This window comes from Rousettus aegyptiacus, unplaced genomic scaffold (genome assembly GCF_014176215.1).
Source record: "Rousettus aegyptiacus isolate mRouAeg1 unplaced genomic scaffold, mRouAeg1.p scaffold_m13_p_7, whole genome shotgun sequence".
Taxonomy (NCBI): Eukaryota; Metazoa; Chordata; class Mammalia; order Chiroptera; family Pteropodidae; genus Rousettus; species Rousettus aegyptiacus.
In genome coordinates, this window is record NW_023416310.1 from 18,327,931 (window position 1) to 18,346,400 (window position 18,470).

General features: G+C 33.8%; 1 protein-coding gene across 12 annotated transcripts in view; it reads left to right on the forward strand.

Moving 5' to 3' along the window:
- BIRC6 (baculoviral IAP repeat containing 6) overlaps positions 1-18,470 on the forward strand; it is a 184,843-nt gene that overhangs the window by 14,230 nt on the left and 152,143 nt on the right. For 9 of the 12 annotated variants that reach the window (XR_004952019.1, XM_036224567.1, XM_036224569.1 and 6 more), the window contains exons 2-5: positions 7,510-7,691; positions 9,547-9,684; positions 15,720-15,913; positions 18,295-18,421. Coding sequence is in view for 11 of the 12 variants with exons in the window: in XM_036224567.1 (XP_036080460.1) it covers positions 7,510-7,691; positions 9,547-9,684; positions 15,720-15,913; positions 18,295-18,421 (641 nt within the window). In the remaining variant the exon portion in view is untranslated. The remainder of the gene's footprint in view (positions 1-7,509; positions 7,692-9,546; positions 9,685-15,719; positions 15,914-18,294; positions 18,422-18,470) is intronic. The other 3 variants (XM_016136045.2, XM_016136044.2, XM_016136041.2) reach the window with 1 other exon arrangement.

Below are 18,470 nucleotides of genomic sequence, written 5' to 3' on the forward strand. Positions count from 1 at the left end.
CTTGTTAGTGCTTGGTATTCTGTATTGTTAGGAAGTCAGTAGTAACAAAATAGTACAAGATTCAGTACAATCTCTATGAAAATATCCATGATGTTTTTTGCAGAAATAGAAAAATGCGTTCTAAAATTCATATGGAATCTCAAGGGGCCCTAGATAGCCAAAGTATTCTTGAAAAAGAAGAACATAGTTGTGCCTCTCACACTTCCTGATTTTAAAATTTACTTTAGTGCTATAGTAATCAAAACATTGCAGTACTGACATAGACAGACCTAGACTGATGGAATGGAGGGCACTGAAATAAACCCTCACACATATATGGTCAAATGATTTTCAAAGAGGTCAAGATCATTCTGTGGGGGAAAGGATAGTTTCTAAGAAAAGATGCTTAGAAAACGGTATCCACATGCAGTAGATTGACGTTGGACTCTTACCTAACATTATGTATAAAAATTAACTTAAAATAGATCAAAGACCTAAAGATAAGAGCTACAACTATAAAATTAGAAAATGGGAAAAACTTAAAGACATTGGATTTGGCAATGAGTTTTTTGGGTGTGACCCCAAAGGCATTGACAGCTAAAGAAAAAACACAGATTGGACTCCATCAAAATGAAAAACTCGTTCATTGAAGGACATCATGAACAGAGTAAAAGGCAAACCACAGAATGGGAGAAAAAATTGATAAATGACTTATTCAGATCTATAGAGAGAATTAATATACAGAATTTATAGAGAACTAGAACTCAACAACAACAAAAAAAACAATTAAAAATTGGTAAAGAACTTGAGTAGACGTTTCTCCAAAGAAGAGATGCAAATGGCAAACGAGTCCACGAAAAGAGGCCACCCAAATGTTTATAGACAAATGAAGAGATATTAGAATATTCGCCTTAAAAAGGAAGGGAATTCTGACACATGCAACATGGATGAACCTTGAAGATACTATACTCAGGGAAATAAACCAACCAGATACTGTATGATTTCACTTACATTAGGTGTACTTAGTTTCATGGAGGCAATAGAATACCGGTTGCCAAGAGCTGGGGGGGATGAAAGTGGGAAGGTGGAGTTAATGTCTTGTCACAGTTATAGTTTTGCAAGATGAAGAGTTTTGTAGAACGATGACGTTGATGATTATATAACAGTGTCAATTAATATACTTAATGTCACTGAACTTAAAAATGATTAAAATGGAAAATTTTATGTATTTGCCATAATTTTCAAAAATTATTTTTAAATCATATGGCTGAGTTCATGTGGATCTGTCTCTGGAATCTGTTTTGTTCCTTGGATCTCTGTGTGTATCTATTTGCCATTACCACACTTTCTTTACAGTAGTAGGTCTTAAAATCCTATAATGTGATTTATTCAGGTTTATTCTTTATCAGAATTGTGTTGGTTATTTCAGTTCATTTGCCTTTTTAAATAAATCTTTGAATCAGTTTATGTCTAAAAAATCTTTCGGGGATTTTGTTAGAAATTGCATTAAATTTATAGAGCAATGTAGATTGGGGATTATTGACATCTTCGCTGTTTGTTCCTTCAGTCCATGACCATGGTTTTATCTAGATCTTTTTTGATTTCTTTCCTCAGCCCTTTGTATTTTTCAATGTATATATTCTGTATACATTTTATTAGGTGTTTATATTAAGTATATTATTTTGTTTGTAAATTGTTATCATTTTTTGTAAACTTCAGATTCAGATTAATCATTACTAGCATATAGAAATAGAATTGATTTTTGTATATTGACCATGTTTACCGCAACATTGTTAATAAACTCATTTATTAGCTCTAGGGGTTTTGTTTTTGCTTTAGTTTCCTTGGGCTTTTCTACTTAGGTAATCATGTTGTCTGTTAACAGTTTATTCTTTTCAAATCAGCATAGCTTTTAAATCTTTCTCACTTTTAACAGCAGTGGCTAAATCTGCCAGCATGATATTGCGTAGGAGTGGTGAGAGGGTACCTCTTTGCCTTATTCCTGATCTTAGGGGGAAAGTATTCATTCAGTCTTTTACCTTTAGGTAGTTTGATAGTAGGATTTTTGTAACTGTCCCTTATCAGGTTTAGGAAATTCCTTTTATTTCTAATTTGCTGTGTGTGTGTGTGAGAAATTGTATTTTGCCAAGTGCAAAATACAACTGACTTGATTATGCAGTTGTTGTTCTTTAACTATTAATATGATAGCTCACGTTGATTGCTTTTTGACTATTGAATCACTTTTGCTTTCCTGGGATAACCGTACTTTCTCCTGATGTAGTATTCTTTTTATATACTGCTAAATTCCATTCGCTTTTATTTTGTTGAGGATTTTTGAATCTGTGAGGGATAATGGTATGTAATTTTCTCGTACTGTCTTTTTCTAGTTTTGGTATCAGTTTAAGGCTGGCCTCATAAAAGGTGTTTAGAAGTGTTCCCTCTTGTTTCCTGGAAGAGATTGTGTAGAATTGGTGTTACTTTTTACTTAAATGTTTGTTAGATTTCTCCAGTGAAATCTGATAGGTCTAGAGGTTTCTTTGGAAGGTTTTTAACTATGAATTCAGTTCCCTTATTTCAGATTATCCATTTAATTTCATTTTGGATGTTTTGTTTGTGGTTTTAAAGGAATTGGTACATTTCATCTATATTTTCAGATTTATGTGTGTAAATCTTATCTATATTTTCCCCTAATTATCCTTTTAACGTCTGTACTGTCAAATTTATTTATTTTGACAACCTAACTTGTGAAATTTTTGTGCATGGAGTTATTTATAGCATTCTCTTATTTTTTAATGTCTGTAGGATCTATAGTTTATCTCCTCTTAAATTTCTTTTTTTTCTTTGCCATTCTTGCTTGAGGTTTATCAATTTTATTGATATTTTCAAAAAACTATTGTTTGCGTGTATTGGTTTTCCCAATTTTTCAGTTTTCATTTTCATTGAGTTCTAGTCTTTCCTTTTGCTTGTTATTATTTTACTTTTGTTTTTCTAATTAAGTAGGAAGCTTAGGTATAAGCATTTAATTCCCATAAATTTCACTCTAGGCATTGCTTTAGCTGCATATGACAAATTTTGATATTAGATTTTTGTTTTCATTGAAACATTTTCTGAATTACCTGAGACTTATTGACTTATGGATTATTTAGAAGTGTGTTGTTTAATTTCAGTTATTTAGAGATTTCTTGTTATATTTCTGTTACTGATTTCTACTTAAAACCATTGTGGTTATACTTTTCATTTTAATTATTTTGTTTTTATTAAGGTCTATTTTATGACCCATGGTATGTTCCGTCTTGATGAATGTTCTACGAGCACTTGAAAAAATGTGTATACTAATGTTGATAGGTAGAATATTTTTATAAATGCCATTGGTTGATGGTGTTAGTTTCTCTATATCTTTGCCAGTCCTGTTTCCGTTCTCATTTTTTGTTATTTTTGGTTATTTGATTTTTAAATTATTTTGTTTTATTGTTTTTGACTAATTATTTGTATATGTTTTTTGTAGCTACTTGAGAGATTACAATATGCATACTTTTTACAATTTATTTGGAATCAGTATTGATCTTTTTGAGTGGAATGTACAAACCTTTCCATCATATTGTGCCCTCCCCTCTTTTAAGTTATAGTTTTCTTATTTATTACATTTATTTCCATTGAAAATCCTATCAAAGTAATGATTTTTGCTTTCACTTGTCAAATCATTATTACATTTACTTAGATATCTACCATTTCTGTTGCTCTTCCCTCATTCCTGATACTGAGTTTACTTCTCATATCATTTCCTTTCTGTTTGATGAACTTCCTGTAGCGGTTCTTTTGGAGCAGCTTTGCTGACAAAATTTCTCTTTAGTATTTCTTCATCTGAGAATGTCTTTATTTCACCTTCATTTCTGAAGGATATTTTTGTTGGATATAAAATTTCTTTTTTTGGTACTTAAAAACGAACCCCATGGTTTTTAATGACACATGCGCTTTTGTTGTAATTATTACTTCCTTGTAACATACTTTTCATTGGTTGGTTTCAAGATTTTTCTTTGTTTGCAGCAGCTTATTGTTTCTGGCTGTAAAATTTTTAATCTACTGTTTTAAAGTTTCCCCTCCTCAGAAAGAATACTGGCACTAATATAATCCATTAGCATCAATCAAGGGTTTGCAAACTAAGGCCTGCCACCCACTCTGTGGCTCTCTGGCAGTCTCCTGAGTTTGTAATTAAAGTGTTTTCAGAACATTTCCATATCTCTTTATTTACATATTGTCTATTGCTACTTTTGTGGTACCCGGGCAGAGTTGAGTAATTGTGTGAGAGAGCATATCTCTTAAAGTTTAAAATATTTACTCTCTGACCTTTTTCACAAGAAGTTTGCTGATTTTCTGGTGTAGGTGGGAGGACGTTTGAGTTTTTTCTCTCTTGAAATTTCCTGCTTGAAAACAAATTTTTTGATCTATGTAGGTTTAAAAGTCTTTCTACAAGTATCTTCTATATACAATTGTAACAAGGTGCAGTATGTGGCACAGGATGTGTGCCAGAATGTTTTTCCCCTACTTAAAAGCAAATAAGTTTTAGCCAACTTTTCTTGAAGACAAAACAAGCGTTATTTAAGTGTAGTTTATCTGTCATTGGGAAATTCATTTTCAGACATTGTAAACTCGTAAGGCAAGCAAAATAAATTTCCTTTAAATAGCTGGTTTATGCCAAAGTGAGATTTAATTTTTTTGAAGATGGGCATGGGAGATTTAAGTAAAGGTTGTAAGTTGTGTATTAATGTTATTTGTAACATTAAAATTTATTGACTGTTAAATAGTAATGCTATTAAAACTATGAACCAAAGTAGTATGAATAAAAACTTAAGATACCATATTGTACAAGAGTTTGAAAAGATGCTTTCTTAATGAATGAATGACAGAATCAGGCTCCAATATAGGTTTCTTGGTTGCTTCATCTTTTTCATGGATCTTTATGTGCTTAAATTGTTATTCTTATAAACTAAAAACAAATACTGACATTACCTTTCATTGTGAAACCTGTGCTTGTTTTTTGCTTTGCAGATAGACCATTCTGGGTTAGAATTAAGCACACACTGATTTCATTTTTAACTGAAATAAGAGAATTTCTGTCCTTGGTCTTGTTGCTTGTTAAATAAGTTTTGCTCAAACATGTGAGAAGGTGGAAAGTTCCAGAAAATATTCTTTGTTCATTGCAGGATACTTTTCCTTCACAGAAATTTAGCACTCGTCTAGGAGAAGATCAGTAAAATATAATCTTGAGTATACTATCAGATTACATTAACAAAGCTGTCTTAAAGTTCTCAAGCCTAGTAAGATTCAGATAAAAAAAGGTTGGTAGTGGGCTGAATAATCTTCCATCAAAATTTATGTCCACAGGGAACCTCAGAATGTGACCTTATTTGGAAGTGCAGTCTTTGCAGATGTAATTAGTTAAGATGAGATCATACAAATAGGAAGAGCCTTGGAGAGGGAGTATGGCTGGTATCAGCTTGTCTTCCCTGCTGTACAGTACAGCATTTAGTGCTTATGAATGGCCTTCCTTAACTCTAGTCAAAAAACCGAGAATGGACTCATCCAAATGAACATGGTCCTACTGCATGCAGCTATATGGGTGGATCTGAAAGACTTCCGAAGAAATTGCCAACAATACTGCTTGGTCACTGTGTGTTACTTTGAATGGTGGTGTTGCATAGTGTAAGAAGTTCAAAAAACAATGTTGACTTTTTTTAGTTATGACCTCTTGAGGAATCTCTACTGATATTACATGGAATCCTGGGGTTATATGAATACACAGTTGAAAACCTTGGTGTACATTCTCACATTTTATATGTATCTGAGAAAGTTTTAACAAAGTTACGATTTTTGTAGTTTGTTAGGTAATTACACATCTCTAAAACCATAAAACAGACTTTGTAGTTTGTTTTTTAAAAATTTATAGTTAGGCGGGGGAGGCCAGGCACACATGGGGGAAATCTCTGCCTTCCACTCAATTTTGCTATAAACCTACAACTAAAAAAGGAATAGTCTTTTTAAAAATATTATAGTTAATGAGTTTTGAAACTATATAAATTCTTACACAATTTTACTCTGAGCTCCTATAATTTGTATTGTTTCCTGTGGTTTTTACCTTGAGATCAGAAGTGCTAGGTATATATTCCTCTTTTATTTTACAGAGATTATTTTTGTATATACTGATGTACATTTTAAACCTCCAGAACTGGGACTGAACTACAGAAATGTTATAATTTTTTTTCACTGTTATATATATAGATAATGAATTATTTCTTAATCAGTTCTGTAATGCCTCCAAGCTGTTTATTAGAGCCCAGGGGAGCTGTAATAATCTGGGATTAAGAAAGCCAGTCCTAATATTCATTGGTTATAACATGTTTTATAGTTGTTCTAGAGGTTGATGGGTGGAACCCTGATTTATTTCCATTTTCCTGCTTTTGTATTGTTAGGCAATAGTAGTACTAGTAATAGAGATGTTTCATAGAGTTGTGGTAGGAATTTAAAAGGAGTTATGCTAGTAGCAGGATTACTTGTCCACAGAGAAATTTCTTTAATGCAGTAAAATTTCAGTTGATCATTCTTAAAAATCTTTTTATCAGAGACTGACATTTGTGCCAGAAGTGCTTAACATTAATGTGTTTATACACCTTATAAATTTATATGTAGAATCTGAAGTTAGCGTTTCCAAAAGTTATTTGCTATTATATTTAAAGCTTCTGACTGTTACTGTCTTTTGTAAGATTTCTTGAAATTCTACTCCAACCTATTCTGAGAAATTTTATGGTTAGTTTATTCACTCCTCTGTTTGTCCTCTGATATTGACTCAGCAGAAACTTCAGGGAACATTGATCTTCAATGTTGCCTGTTTTTTCAGTGGTAGTTGAACTAGAGGCTTTCCTAGCTCTAGCTCTTAGATTATAAACTTTTTGGATAACTTTATCTCAGATATAAAAGCCCTCAAGAACTTTTGATAAATTATTAATAATAATAGAAATTATTCATACTTACTTTACGCTTATTGAGTTTTTCAAAAATGACTAAAAAATTTGAATATCTTAAAATTTTGTTCCGAATACTTTAATTTTGAATTACTATAGTACAAGGAACTTCCTTATACCGTTTACCCAGTTCCACTAATTATAATTTTAAATACTTTACCACATTTGCTTGTCATTCCCCCACGTATATGTATAGGTATACACATACACATACATATACATACTTTATTGAGATAAAGTTACATTTTTAATGCCCTTCTGCCCCTTATTATTTGTTTATTTTTAAGAATAGTGATACTCTCTTTACAATGTAATTGTCAAGTTGGTAATTTCACATTGATACTTTTATCTGATCTACAGTATGTATTCCAATCTAATCAGTTCTTTTAATGTTCTTTAGAGCAAGTTTTTCCAGTCCAGGTTTATATATGTGTTTAGTTGCTGTGTAAACATTTATTTTTAATGGACTATTGGTCTTAAAGTCTTAAGTGTTGAATTTTTGTTCTTTTAACAGCTAAACCAGGTGGACAGGTGAAATGTCAGTATATTTCTGCCGTGGATAAAGTTATATTTGTGGATGACTATGCAGTAGGGTGTAGAAAGGACCTTAATGGAATCTTGTTGTTAGACACTGCTCTGCAAACTCCAGTTTCAAAGCAGGATGATGTGGTTCAGCTTGAATTACCCGTTACAGAGGTAAGTTGAAATAAGTATCCATGTTCTTTTCTATTTAATGTAATCTCAGTTCTATTATCCATTGATGAAATTAGGTTGTCCTTTGAGGACATGTATGTAGCCCTACAAAAACAAACGAATTAACTTATTGATCACAACTTTATTTAAATACTGTTTGTACTGTGCATAATTAATTGATGCTTTTTGAAGTGGTACTTAAGTGTGAACTGTACAGGTTAAACTTCTGTAACAGAGACCCCAAAATACAATGGCTTAAAGAAGATAGTACTTTCAAGTAACAGTGCAGGGCAACTTTGTTTACCTCAATACTTAGCTTCCACCTTGTGAGTCTAAGACAGCTGCTCTGAGTCTCATTATTTCCCAGTAATAGGGAAAAGGAGGACAAGAGTCCAGGGCAGCACCCTGTGGCACAACCCTACCACTCTCCTTTTTCTTTCTCCTTCCTTCTCGCTCTCTCCTTCATCCCCTTATCCCCGTTGTTCAGTTTCACAAACTCTCTTACGTATGACCTTTTAAAATGTTTGGATTTTAAATCATCTTAAATAGACTATAAAAGATTATAATACTGTGCTCCCTAAGAAAAAGTGAGATATTAGTCTGTCTTCGTACTAAATTGTTAATTATTAATTGTTTTGCATTTGGAGATTGAAATGGTTAGTTGATAATATAGTATATTTCCTATTTTTAGGACAAAAGTGTCAATGTGCAGTTTAAATGTTTTTATTCTCTCTAGAAGAAGTTTTTAAAAAAGATACCAGCATATATCTATTTAGGTTTCACATTTAGTGTCATATCAGAGACATTATATATTAATACTGAAAGCATGAGGCTGGACATTTGAGTTCTGAGAACAGTAGTCATCTTTTTATCATTAGAATATCTGGATTGGTGGCACGTATAAAATCTTTGAACAGAGAATTAGTTTTACTTGTTTTGAACATTTTTTTCTCCTTATTTAAGGAATTTAGATCAGGTGATTTCTTAATAAAGCTGATACCTTAAAGGATCTCTATGATATTTACACTGAAAGATTGCATCAAATTGTTCACGTTTTAAAAAGAACTACAGAATCACAATAAAATATTTGAACATTTGTATTATGTAGATGCTCAAGTCAGTACTTTTCCTACTACACTGACTGAAATGCCTAGGTATTTAGATGGTTTCTACCACCTCCCTGACCTTGCTGGCTCCTAACATCTGTTGGCTGGTTTTTCTGTCTATCTAAATAATTACAGCTCTGTTGTTCACATAATATTGTTTGTAGACCTTCCAACATCCCAGGCATCCTTTACTGCTCCACATTAGTTTGTCAGTGTCTTGTCTAAAGTATGGGGTCCTAAGTTTTGTTGGATCAGTGTGGATATATTCTTTTCCATATATAGACTATATATTTTGATTAAGGTAGTTCATGTTGAATATGTGGGTAACAATGCAAAGAGCCTTTTAATATTACCTGCTGACCTAGTGAATATCCCTTCTTTATGGTTTTGCATAGTTTGAGTATTTAAAGCTCATCAAAGGACTTTACATTTATGTCTTTAAAATTTTAGCTCTGTCATTTTGTATATGTTTTCAACTTGTCCAGTTTTATCTATCTTGCTTTGGTTTATGAAAGCTTCAGTCTATTGAAACTTTATTGTGTGGTAATACACTAAATACATTGCCATATGTCATATAATTTTGTAAGAGCCCTTCAAATCATTATTTGATTGATTGTTTTAAAAAAAAGTAAAAAAGATTAGCTTTAGTTTAGTACTTGTCAGAATCATTACAAATTAAAATATTTGCATAGGAATCTGAATTTAACATTTTTTGTTGTGTTTAATTTTCTGTGATCATCTTTTTCATTTAGGCACAACAGCTCCTATCAGCATGTTTAGAAAAGGTAGATATTTCTAGTACGGAGGGTTATGATTTGTTCATCGCACAGCTTAAAGATGGTTTAAAAAATACATCTCATGAGACTGCAGCAAACCACAAAGTTGCTAAGGTAAGAAGTTTTAAAAAGTTACCTTGTTAGGGGTTATACTAGAAATAATACCTCCATGCCTTTGCTTTTATCTGTTGTCTTCTCCCTCCCCCACCCTTTTTGGAAATGTTCCAATTCTAGATTTTTCTCCTTCAAAAAACATAATGTGCTTATAAGTCATCTCAAAGTTGAAACTGTTTTAACTGAAGTTTGTTGGAACTATTTTACCTACTTTGTTTCTAAAGCTTCTGTGCTCGATGACCCTGTATTGGTCGAAAGGCTGATGAAAGTGATGAAAGAGACGTTTCCTTCAGGTTATGAGCTTCGATGAGAAATGGACTATGTGTTTGGAAATGGGGCCATTTTGGGATTCCTTTGAAATGGGGAAATATAAATTTTATTTTGTATGATTGGGAGTGTCTGTGGGAGATAGTGTTTTGAATTAAATTCTTGGGTATATTTTATTCTGTGTTTTTCTTTTAAGATCTTTCCTTAGTTATAATTGTAACATATAAAATTTCTATACTGAATGATGTGTGGTAGAAGGTAAAAGCCATTTTCCTAAAAATAACCTTTGCATTTATAAATCTTTTTTCTCAAGTGTAGTTGTAATTATACTAAAATGCTATGATATACGGCTGCTGTAACAGAATACTACTAACCGGGTAGCTTATAAACAACAACTTTATTGCTTACAGTTGTGGAGGATGGGAAGCCCAAGATCAAGGTGTCTGCTTGGTTGCCTTCTGATGAAGTCCTTCTTCCTGGTTCATAGCTGGTACCTTCTCGCTACGTCCTCACATGGTGGAAAGGGCGGGGGATCTCTCTAGAGCCTTTTTAATAAAGACATTAATCCCATTCATGAGGGTTTTACCCTCATAACATAAGTCCTTCCTAAAGGCCCTACCTACTAATTCCATCACCTTTGGGGGTTTGGATTTCAAAATATGGATTTTGGGAGGATATACACAGTTAGAATATAGCATATACCTTGTTTTCCTTGACTTAAGAATGTATTTTGAGTATCTTTTCATGTCATTCCTCATAGATCCGGTATTATTATTGAAAATTATTCCATAGATTTATGATGATTTTACTAACCCATAACCCATCAAGGACTTTTTTTTAGTTAAACAGAAACCATACTATGCATTCCAACAGAATTTATTATAAGGGACTAATGTAATGTGTGAACTGAAAAAGTAAAAAGGAAATGTCAAGACGACACACAGATGGTAACTATAGGAAGCAGCTCTCGCTTAGGTCTGGAGGAACAAGAGGTTAGGTTTATCAGACCCTATAAACTTAGAGAATGGGCCCCATGGGTCTGGGCCTCTGATTTCTGGGGAAGAGCTGGTGCCCAGATGGCACCTTAGGAACTTGGAGATTGGAGCTTGTGGAAGTGAGACTCATATCTGCCTGGCTGATGTTAGTACCTCTGAGGGTGCTCTGTGACACTAGTTCTTGGAATGTTAAGAAAACAAAACAAATTGCTGGAAGAATCAGCTGCTGCCACCAGGTCTTCTGCTGAAACAATGCTGACAGCAGTGACAAGTAATAGCAAAGAACAAGTTTTTCTCCCTTCATCATGCTTTCTCATTTCCATCCCGTGTTCCTTTTGTCAAAACCCAACAGCCAGGAAACCGGTTGGCAGATAAGAAATGTAGTTTGTAGAGTCCCAGCCCCAACGTGACAGAAGAGGAATAAAGGTTTAGAGCTTAGACACGATAGTTTAATACCTGGCACAGTCCACCCTTTTGGCTACTCAGCATCTCCATATACATTATCTATATGCATTAAACTTTAATACCACAAAAATAATATTCTTTTACTTAACTAGAGGAACTGTTCCTTTTTACAAGTGAAGAATCTTTCTCTCCATCCCGAGAGAGGAGATGGGGGGAGAGACCGAGTGCGTAAACATTTGTCTCATGGATAGGTACTAATTTCTGTTAGAGACACTCCAATGATATATTAGTCATCCCTAGGTAATATTAACTAATCCTAAAATTTAGTTAACCTCAACTGTTTAGGTAACAGAACTCTGCTACCTAAGAGAAAATCAACTATAACCAAAAATTATTACATAAAATAATAAGTCTATATATCTGCCTATATCTATGTGTCTTTATCTTTCTAAATCTATATCCATCTGCCATTCATGTAATAAGGGAAGAAAATAGCTGTTCTAGCCCTTAAGTTTATAGTGGATAAGAGGCTATATTTGATATTTATCTCCTTGCCCTTGTTATTTAGCATCAATCCAATTTCCTTTGTTTGTCAGTTTTAATCATACCGACTAGTAGAATAACTTCCTCCTTTGCCTGATGCTACGTAGCAGTGTCAATATGTACTTGGTAGAACCATTGTTGTACCCTGGTGGAACATTCCTCCTCTGAGATGTAAGACCTCTAGAGCACAAAGCTTAAAAAAAAGTTCGTGAATGGGTTATCAACTATAATAGTTTCCTGTTGGAAAAAAACTATCATGCATTTTTGATTGATTTTAAAGTATATACATAATTCTGTAAGAGAACTCCCAACATTTCAGATGCTTCTCCCAATTAGTACTGAAAATGAGTAGGACATTATATCTTTTTTGTCAGGCTAGTTCCTTCTGAATGATACCAGTGTTAGACCCAGCAGTTTCATGGGCAGGACTCTGTTGTTGCATATTTTTGTCCTTTGAAGTGCTTTGAAGCAAAGATGTATGTGGAAAACCATGTTGGTGCATAAAAACCATTAGTCCACAGTCAGTGATGTAATACGGTAGAAGTGTTGTGGGCAGAATAGGTAAATGCATATCCAGAATAAGTACCTGTTACAGTGAAGACAAATTGTTGCCCAATTTTCGACTCAAGGAATCTAGTATAATCAGTGGTTAATCAGATAGCTGGCTGTTCCTACTGGAAAATGGTGTCGTATTGGTGGCTCAGCTTTGGTATCTGTTATTGGCAGATTAGGCAGTCAGCAACAGCTGTGGCCCAGTTAGTCTTGCCGAGGGGAAGTTCGTGTTGTTGGCCCTGTACAAACCCTCCGTCTCTTTTGCCGTGGCGCTATGCGTACAGGTCCATTGAACAAGCACTGGGGTGGCTATGGAGAGAGGGTGAGTGACATTCATGTAATGTGTGTAATTTATCCATTTCCTCTGGGATGGATACCTTTTGTTGAGCCTTCATGTATTTTACAAATGTTTTCACACTCTGTTTCTTTTGAGATATCTAGCCATAGACCTTTCCTCTTGACTTCCTTGTTAACAGTCTTCCAATCTTGATCTTCCCAAATCCCTGACTATCCAATGAAAACATTACCTACTGTCCATTGATCAGTGAAGCTCTTTACTTCTGACTAACTCTCAATCCAGACAAAGAGAACAGCTAAGTGTACTGGTTGAAGTTCTGCCCACTGAGAAAATTTACCTTCACCACTGTCCTGGGACTGTGATGCAGCTGCCATCCACTTTCGGATGACAACAGCATAACCTGCAGAACTATCTGTAAATCAGAGCCAAGGATTTTCTTCCTCAGTTATCTCATAAGGAGTTTAGTGTGGAATGAGAAGGCATTATGACAAGAGAGGTATTGTAAAAGCCTGAGCTACTTGCTTATTCAGCTTATCCAAAACTTGCCTTTTGGGTTTTCTCAAGACTGGTCTCTTATAAACCATTCGATAAAGGATGCTTTTGTCTTATGTCCAATAATATTAATTTCTGTTAGGGACTGCTAAAAAGCCAGGGGCTGTTTTATCGAAAGAACAGAAGAAGGTATGACTTTGTCCTAGCATTCATTATTTGATTGTCGCAATCAGATTGCCATACTCTTTACAACATCGTTACTTGGCTCAGACACTTTTAGTGTCATTGAATATGCTCAAAAGGTTATAAGTGTTATAGCGTCTTGAGGTTTAACCTGGACCTGCTGCAGAGCTTCTTGTTCTGCACCTTATGTATTATTCAATAAGTTAGAGCAACACACTACAATATGATGAATGTTGGATCTAAAATCCAATTAGGCCCACCAAGCATTGTACCTCTTCTTCAGTATTTGCTTTTACAAGTTGTAGCAACTTGTTTTGTATGTTGGAGGAAATATCCTGACTAGCCCAGGCAACTAGGCCTCCAGAAACTTCACAGAGGTTGCAGGACCCTGATTTATTCTGGGATTATTGATTCTCTCTGCTCGCATGTTTCTTACTAAGGCATTAAGTTCCTCCTCATATGGACCAATTAGTGCGATGTTATCAATGTAGTAGGACAGTGTGGTGATCTGCAGGTTGTTAGGTTGATCGGGATTTCAGTGGGATAGATTACATTAGAGAGCATGAGATTCAGTTCCAGGTGATAAGACTGTGAAGATTTATTATTATGGCCAGATAAAAGCAGTCTACTTTTGGATGGTCCTTAAAAATTGGTAGAGAGAAAAAAGAATTTCACAGAACTGTAACTGCCTACCAGATATCAAGGGGTTTGTTGATCTGCTTCGGTAAAAATACCTCACGTGGAAGCAGCTGCAATTCAAGTCACTACTTGGTAGTTTACAATCTACATTCATTCTTCAAGATCTGTTTCTATTCTGCATATGCCAAACAGGCCAGTTAAATGGAAGTGAGATAGTTTTGATTACTCCTTATCTTTCAGGTCTCTTATAGTGGCATCAGTCTCAGAAATTTTTTCAGGAACGTGATATTGCTTTGGTTTAGCAGCATTGTTGAGAAAGATTTATGGGTGTCAACTTGACCTTGCTTTAATAGTTCTCAGAGAGGACCAGAGAAACAATAAACAATGTAGAAATTTTTCTAGTTGCCTATTTTATATTTCTTCCAATTATGCATTTGGGAACTGGAGAAATAATGACAAGATGGGTCTGGGGACCCACAGAGCTCAGTGAGACGGCTTTGAATCAATACTCTATTAATCATTTGACTATCCTAACTACCCACTTCCACTGTGGTGTTTTGGTCTCGTCAATGCTGCTGTCTTGTAATGCCTGCAAGATCACCATGTTTTCTGTTCTCTGGCACACAATGACAGTAGTGAATGCCCATGGGTGCCTTTGGGGAAGGCTTGGAATATGATTTACAGTGTATAGTTGGGGCACCGTTGTAGGATTCTTTCTCAAGGAGATTCAGCCTCCCTTTTAACCAAAGGGTCTGGATATATGAACAGGTTAGTTCTAGAAATAGAGACTTTCATTCTCTCTCTTGTTTTATTTTTTAGTCATGTTTTTGGCCACAAGTTTTTCCATTTATATAGATCAGTAATAATTTAATTGTAGGCTGTGTAGAGTATACTAGACAGAGTGGAAGGAAACCATTCGTAGGTGAGCAGGGACAAGATACAAAGATGAAATTATATAGACTTATTTATCTGGGAGAATAATACTTAGCATTTCGCCATCTTCTTAAATAGTTCTTTTAATAAATAATTGTGATTAACATTTGTTCAATGGCTACTCTGTTAATCACTGTACCAATCCTCACTTGAATTCTCTTAAGAACATAAGGTGAATAGGTATTTCTTTTTCCCCATTTCACAGAATTAGGATACTGAAGTTTTTGACCAGGATACCAGTTAATGGTGAAGATGAGCTTGAAACCCAAGTGTGTATGACTATAAGGTCTATGCTTTTAGTTAATTTTGTTGGATTATACTGACAACAACAATAAATTTACAAGAATTTGCTAACCTAATGTAATTCCTCACCTACCCCAGTTGTGATAAACTGCACAACTATATTCTTATGAATGGAGATATTTGAATGCCGAGTTCGTGTGTACCATTGTATATATGCTAGGTGAATATGAAAAAATGACAGACGATTTTAGTTATCTTTAATTAGGGGTAGGATATGTAAAGGTATGCTGTCATTTGGTTCTAAATTATCTTTTTGAGGGTGATTAAGATTTTATTATTTACATAACTGCAGGTTCCTGCTTTAAATGATGAATTAATGGAGTAAACCTATTTGAGACTGATATTTCTTTATTTTATAATGTATAAGATGATTTTGGTTAAAACTGTTGCGTATATTTGCTTATACTCCCCATTTTTTTTTTCAGTGGGCCACAGTTACATTTCATCTTCCTCATCATGTGTTGAAGTCCGTTGCCAGTGCCATTGTGAATGAACTCAAGAAAATAAATCAAAATGTTGCTGCCTTACCTGTGGCATCCTCAGTGATGGACAGATTGTCTTACCTCTTACCTAGTGCACGTCCAGAACTTGGAGTGGGGCCAGGCCGTTCTGTGGAGAGGTATAACCTTGCTTATAAAGAGATATCACACTGAGAGCGAAATGATTGGTTTTTTTGATTAACCAAGAATAACTGTAAATTTGATTATGATTAAAAAAATATTTCAGAATATTTTTGAAAATCATTCAGATTCTCAATTCTATCAAAATACTGAAGGAAGGTAAACTACCACTTGAATTGCTCTGTTTGGGTGCCCATAAAGTGTTTAAAGGGATCATAACACTGTATTTTGATTCTAGCTTCATACATGTTTAGTGAATATTTGAGTCAGCTTAAAAATATAATTATTCAATATATAAGAATTATTTTGCCTCATTAAAATTTCATGACCTTTGAAACTTTGCAGGAATCTAAGTATAAGGGCCATATACTATTATGAAGAAAAACCAAAAAGAGTTTAAAATTAATTAATACTATTTTGAATTAAGATTTTAATGCTGTCTGCCCTGGATTTAAACAGAGTCTTACAAAAATCATAACCATCATTTTCTTCATTAGAAATTTATTGAGGTTCTGCTTCGTATAAAACATTAAAAAGCCAGCAGTACATTCACCGAAAAACTTAAATGATTTATTATTTGAAACATCAGTTTCTTGTTATAAGTATTTAAAGTTAAAAATGCTATGCTGAAATATTAAATTTCACAGTTTTGATAAGTTCACCTTTGCCTTTACATGTAGCATTTTATGTTCTCATATTTTCATTGATGTGAAATAGATCTTCCTATGTTTTTTTCTGAAGTACATTTATAAATAGTACATGCTGATGTTATCAAAGGCACTACTGAATGAATTAACTTTTGTTACCTTTAGTATGGCTTTTATGTTAGTTTGCAGTATTTATTAATTTATTTCTTTGTAAACTGAGACTACTTAATCAGTTGCCCTTTTTTGTAGTTTTATTATATAAATAACTTCTATTGGTGGCATTAACATTTGTGAAGAATTTTTATATTCCATAGTATATTGCTTTCTTCATGTTTTGGGCAAAACAAGCTATCATTTTTAATCTGATATCATTTTTAATCTGAATAACTATCAGATTAAAAATGTGGTTGTGCTGTGGCTATCATTAAAATATTCTTTGGAATATGTCTGGAGAGGTGAGAAAAAGAAAAATATGTACTTAGAATAAATGTTTCTTATCTGAGAGCTATGCCTGTCCTGAGATTATAAAACAGCCTTTCAGAGCTATTTTCTTTGCAAACAGTAGCAGGGTTTCTAAAAAAAATCAGTGCAAGCTGTGGTAAATGTTTTATTTTGGGAAATACATTCATTGGATAGGATAATCAGTGTTTCTGGAGGTGTGAAAATGTTTCAAAATAAGAATTTTGGTGTAGTTTGTGGTGTTTGTTTCATTAAAAATGAATCTAGGAACCTGTTGAGAACCTTGATGAACTTAGTCTGTTGGAGTTAGAGTCTATTAGATGCTCTTGCTGTTCTGTTTGGTAATAAAACTAAGTAGAGAGTTTTCTGACAAAGATCCTGAAGACATCTATAGCCTATAAAAGATAAGGCTTTTCTAACCCAAAGTCATTGTTCTTTTCAAACCAGAACACAACTGTAAGTTAAACCTAAAATCACTAGCAATATGGCAGGAAATCATGTACATATTTATGGGAGAATTTAAAGAAAAGTGTTTTTCTGGTCTCATTGTGATGACCTTTACCACTTTTTTTTTTTTTTTTTTCTGTTTTTACTTTCTGTTATCAGTTTCACCTTTGTGTTAGGAAAGGTAAGCTTTGATTACCAGTCCTTTCTTACTTGAAGTCATTTGGACTTTTTCTAATTTTGGTATAATCTTTCTAAAAAAATAACTCTAGCACTCTCTGTTATAGGTTCAGTCTCAGTGAGTTAATATATTTTAATATGAAAACATGTGAAGATTTCCTTTTTCGGTAATTCCCTGGAGAACATAACATTCCTAGAAAAGGATTTCTCCGAAGAAAGAACAGAAAACTGCCATCTACTTAAAAAAAATTAAATAAGAAAATACTTTCTCAAAATAGAGAGAAAACCAGTTTCTTTGGTTGTAGTTTTCTTTTTATTATACGAAACTTGGCACATTGTGAAAGCATACAGCTCTGTGCTACATTTCCAGATTTTGTGTTCTCACTCAGCTTGACAGTTACACAGCATTGATTAATTTAATCTACCCCTGGAATTGTTTATCATTTGTGGCCATCAGACAGGTTTCTTTTTCCCTACCTCGTTTAAGAGAAATTTCTTAAAGTGTTCATTTTTAGTTTAAAATACAAACTTGAACTTTGGTCGTTAGACCATTCCAAGTTTTTGTTGATAATCTAGTAAACATTTTTTTTTCAGTGTGAAATAGGAGTGTCACTATAATTTGATGCCTGACTTGGATTATATAAATAAAGTATGTTTACTTTTAGATCATTAATGTACAGTGAAGCTAACAGACGGGAGACATTTACCTCATGGCCTCATGTGGGCTATAGGTGGGCACAACCAGATCCCATGGCTCAAGCTGGATTTTATCATCAGGTAAAAAAGACTTTTAAAGAAAAAACCTTTTTTTTTCAGCATGCCTTTG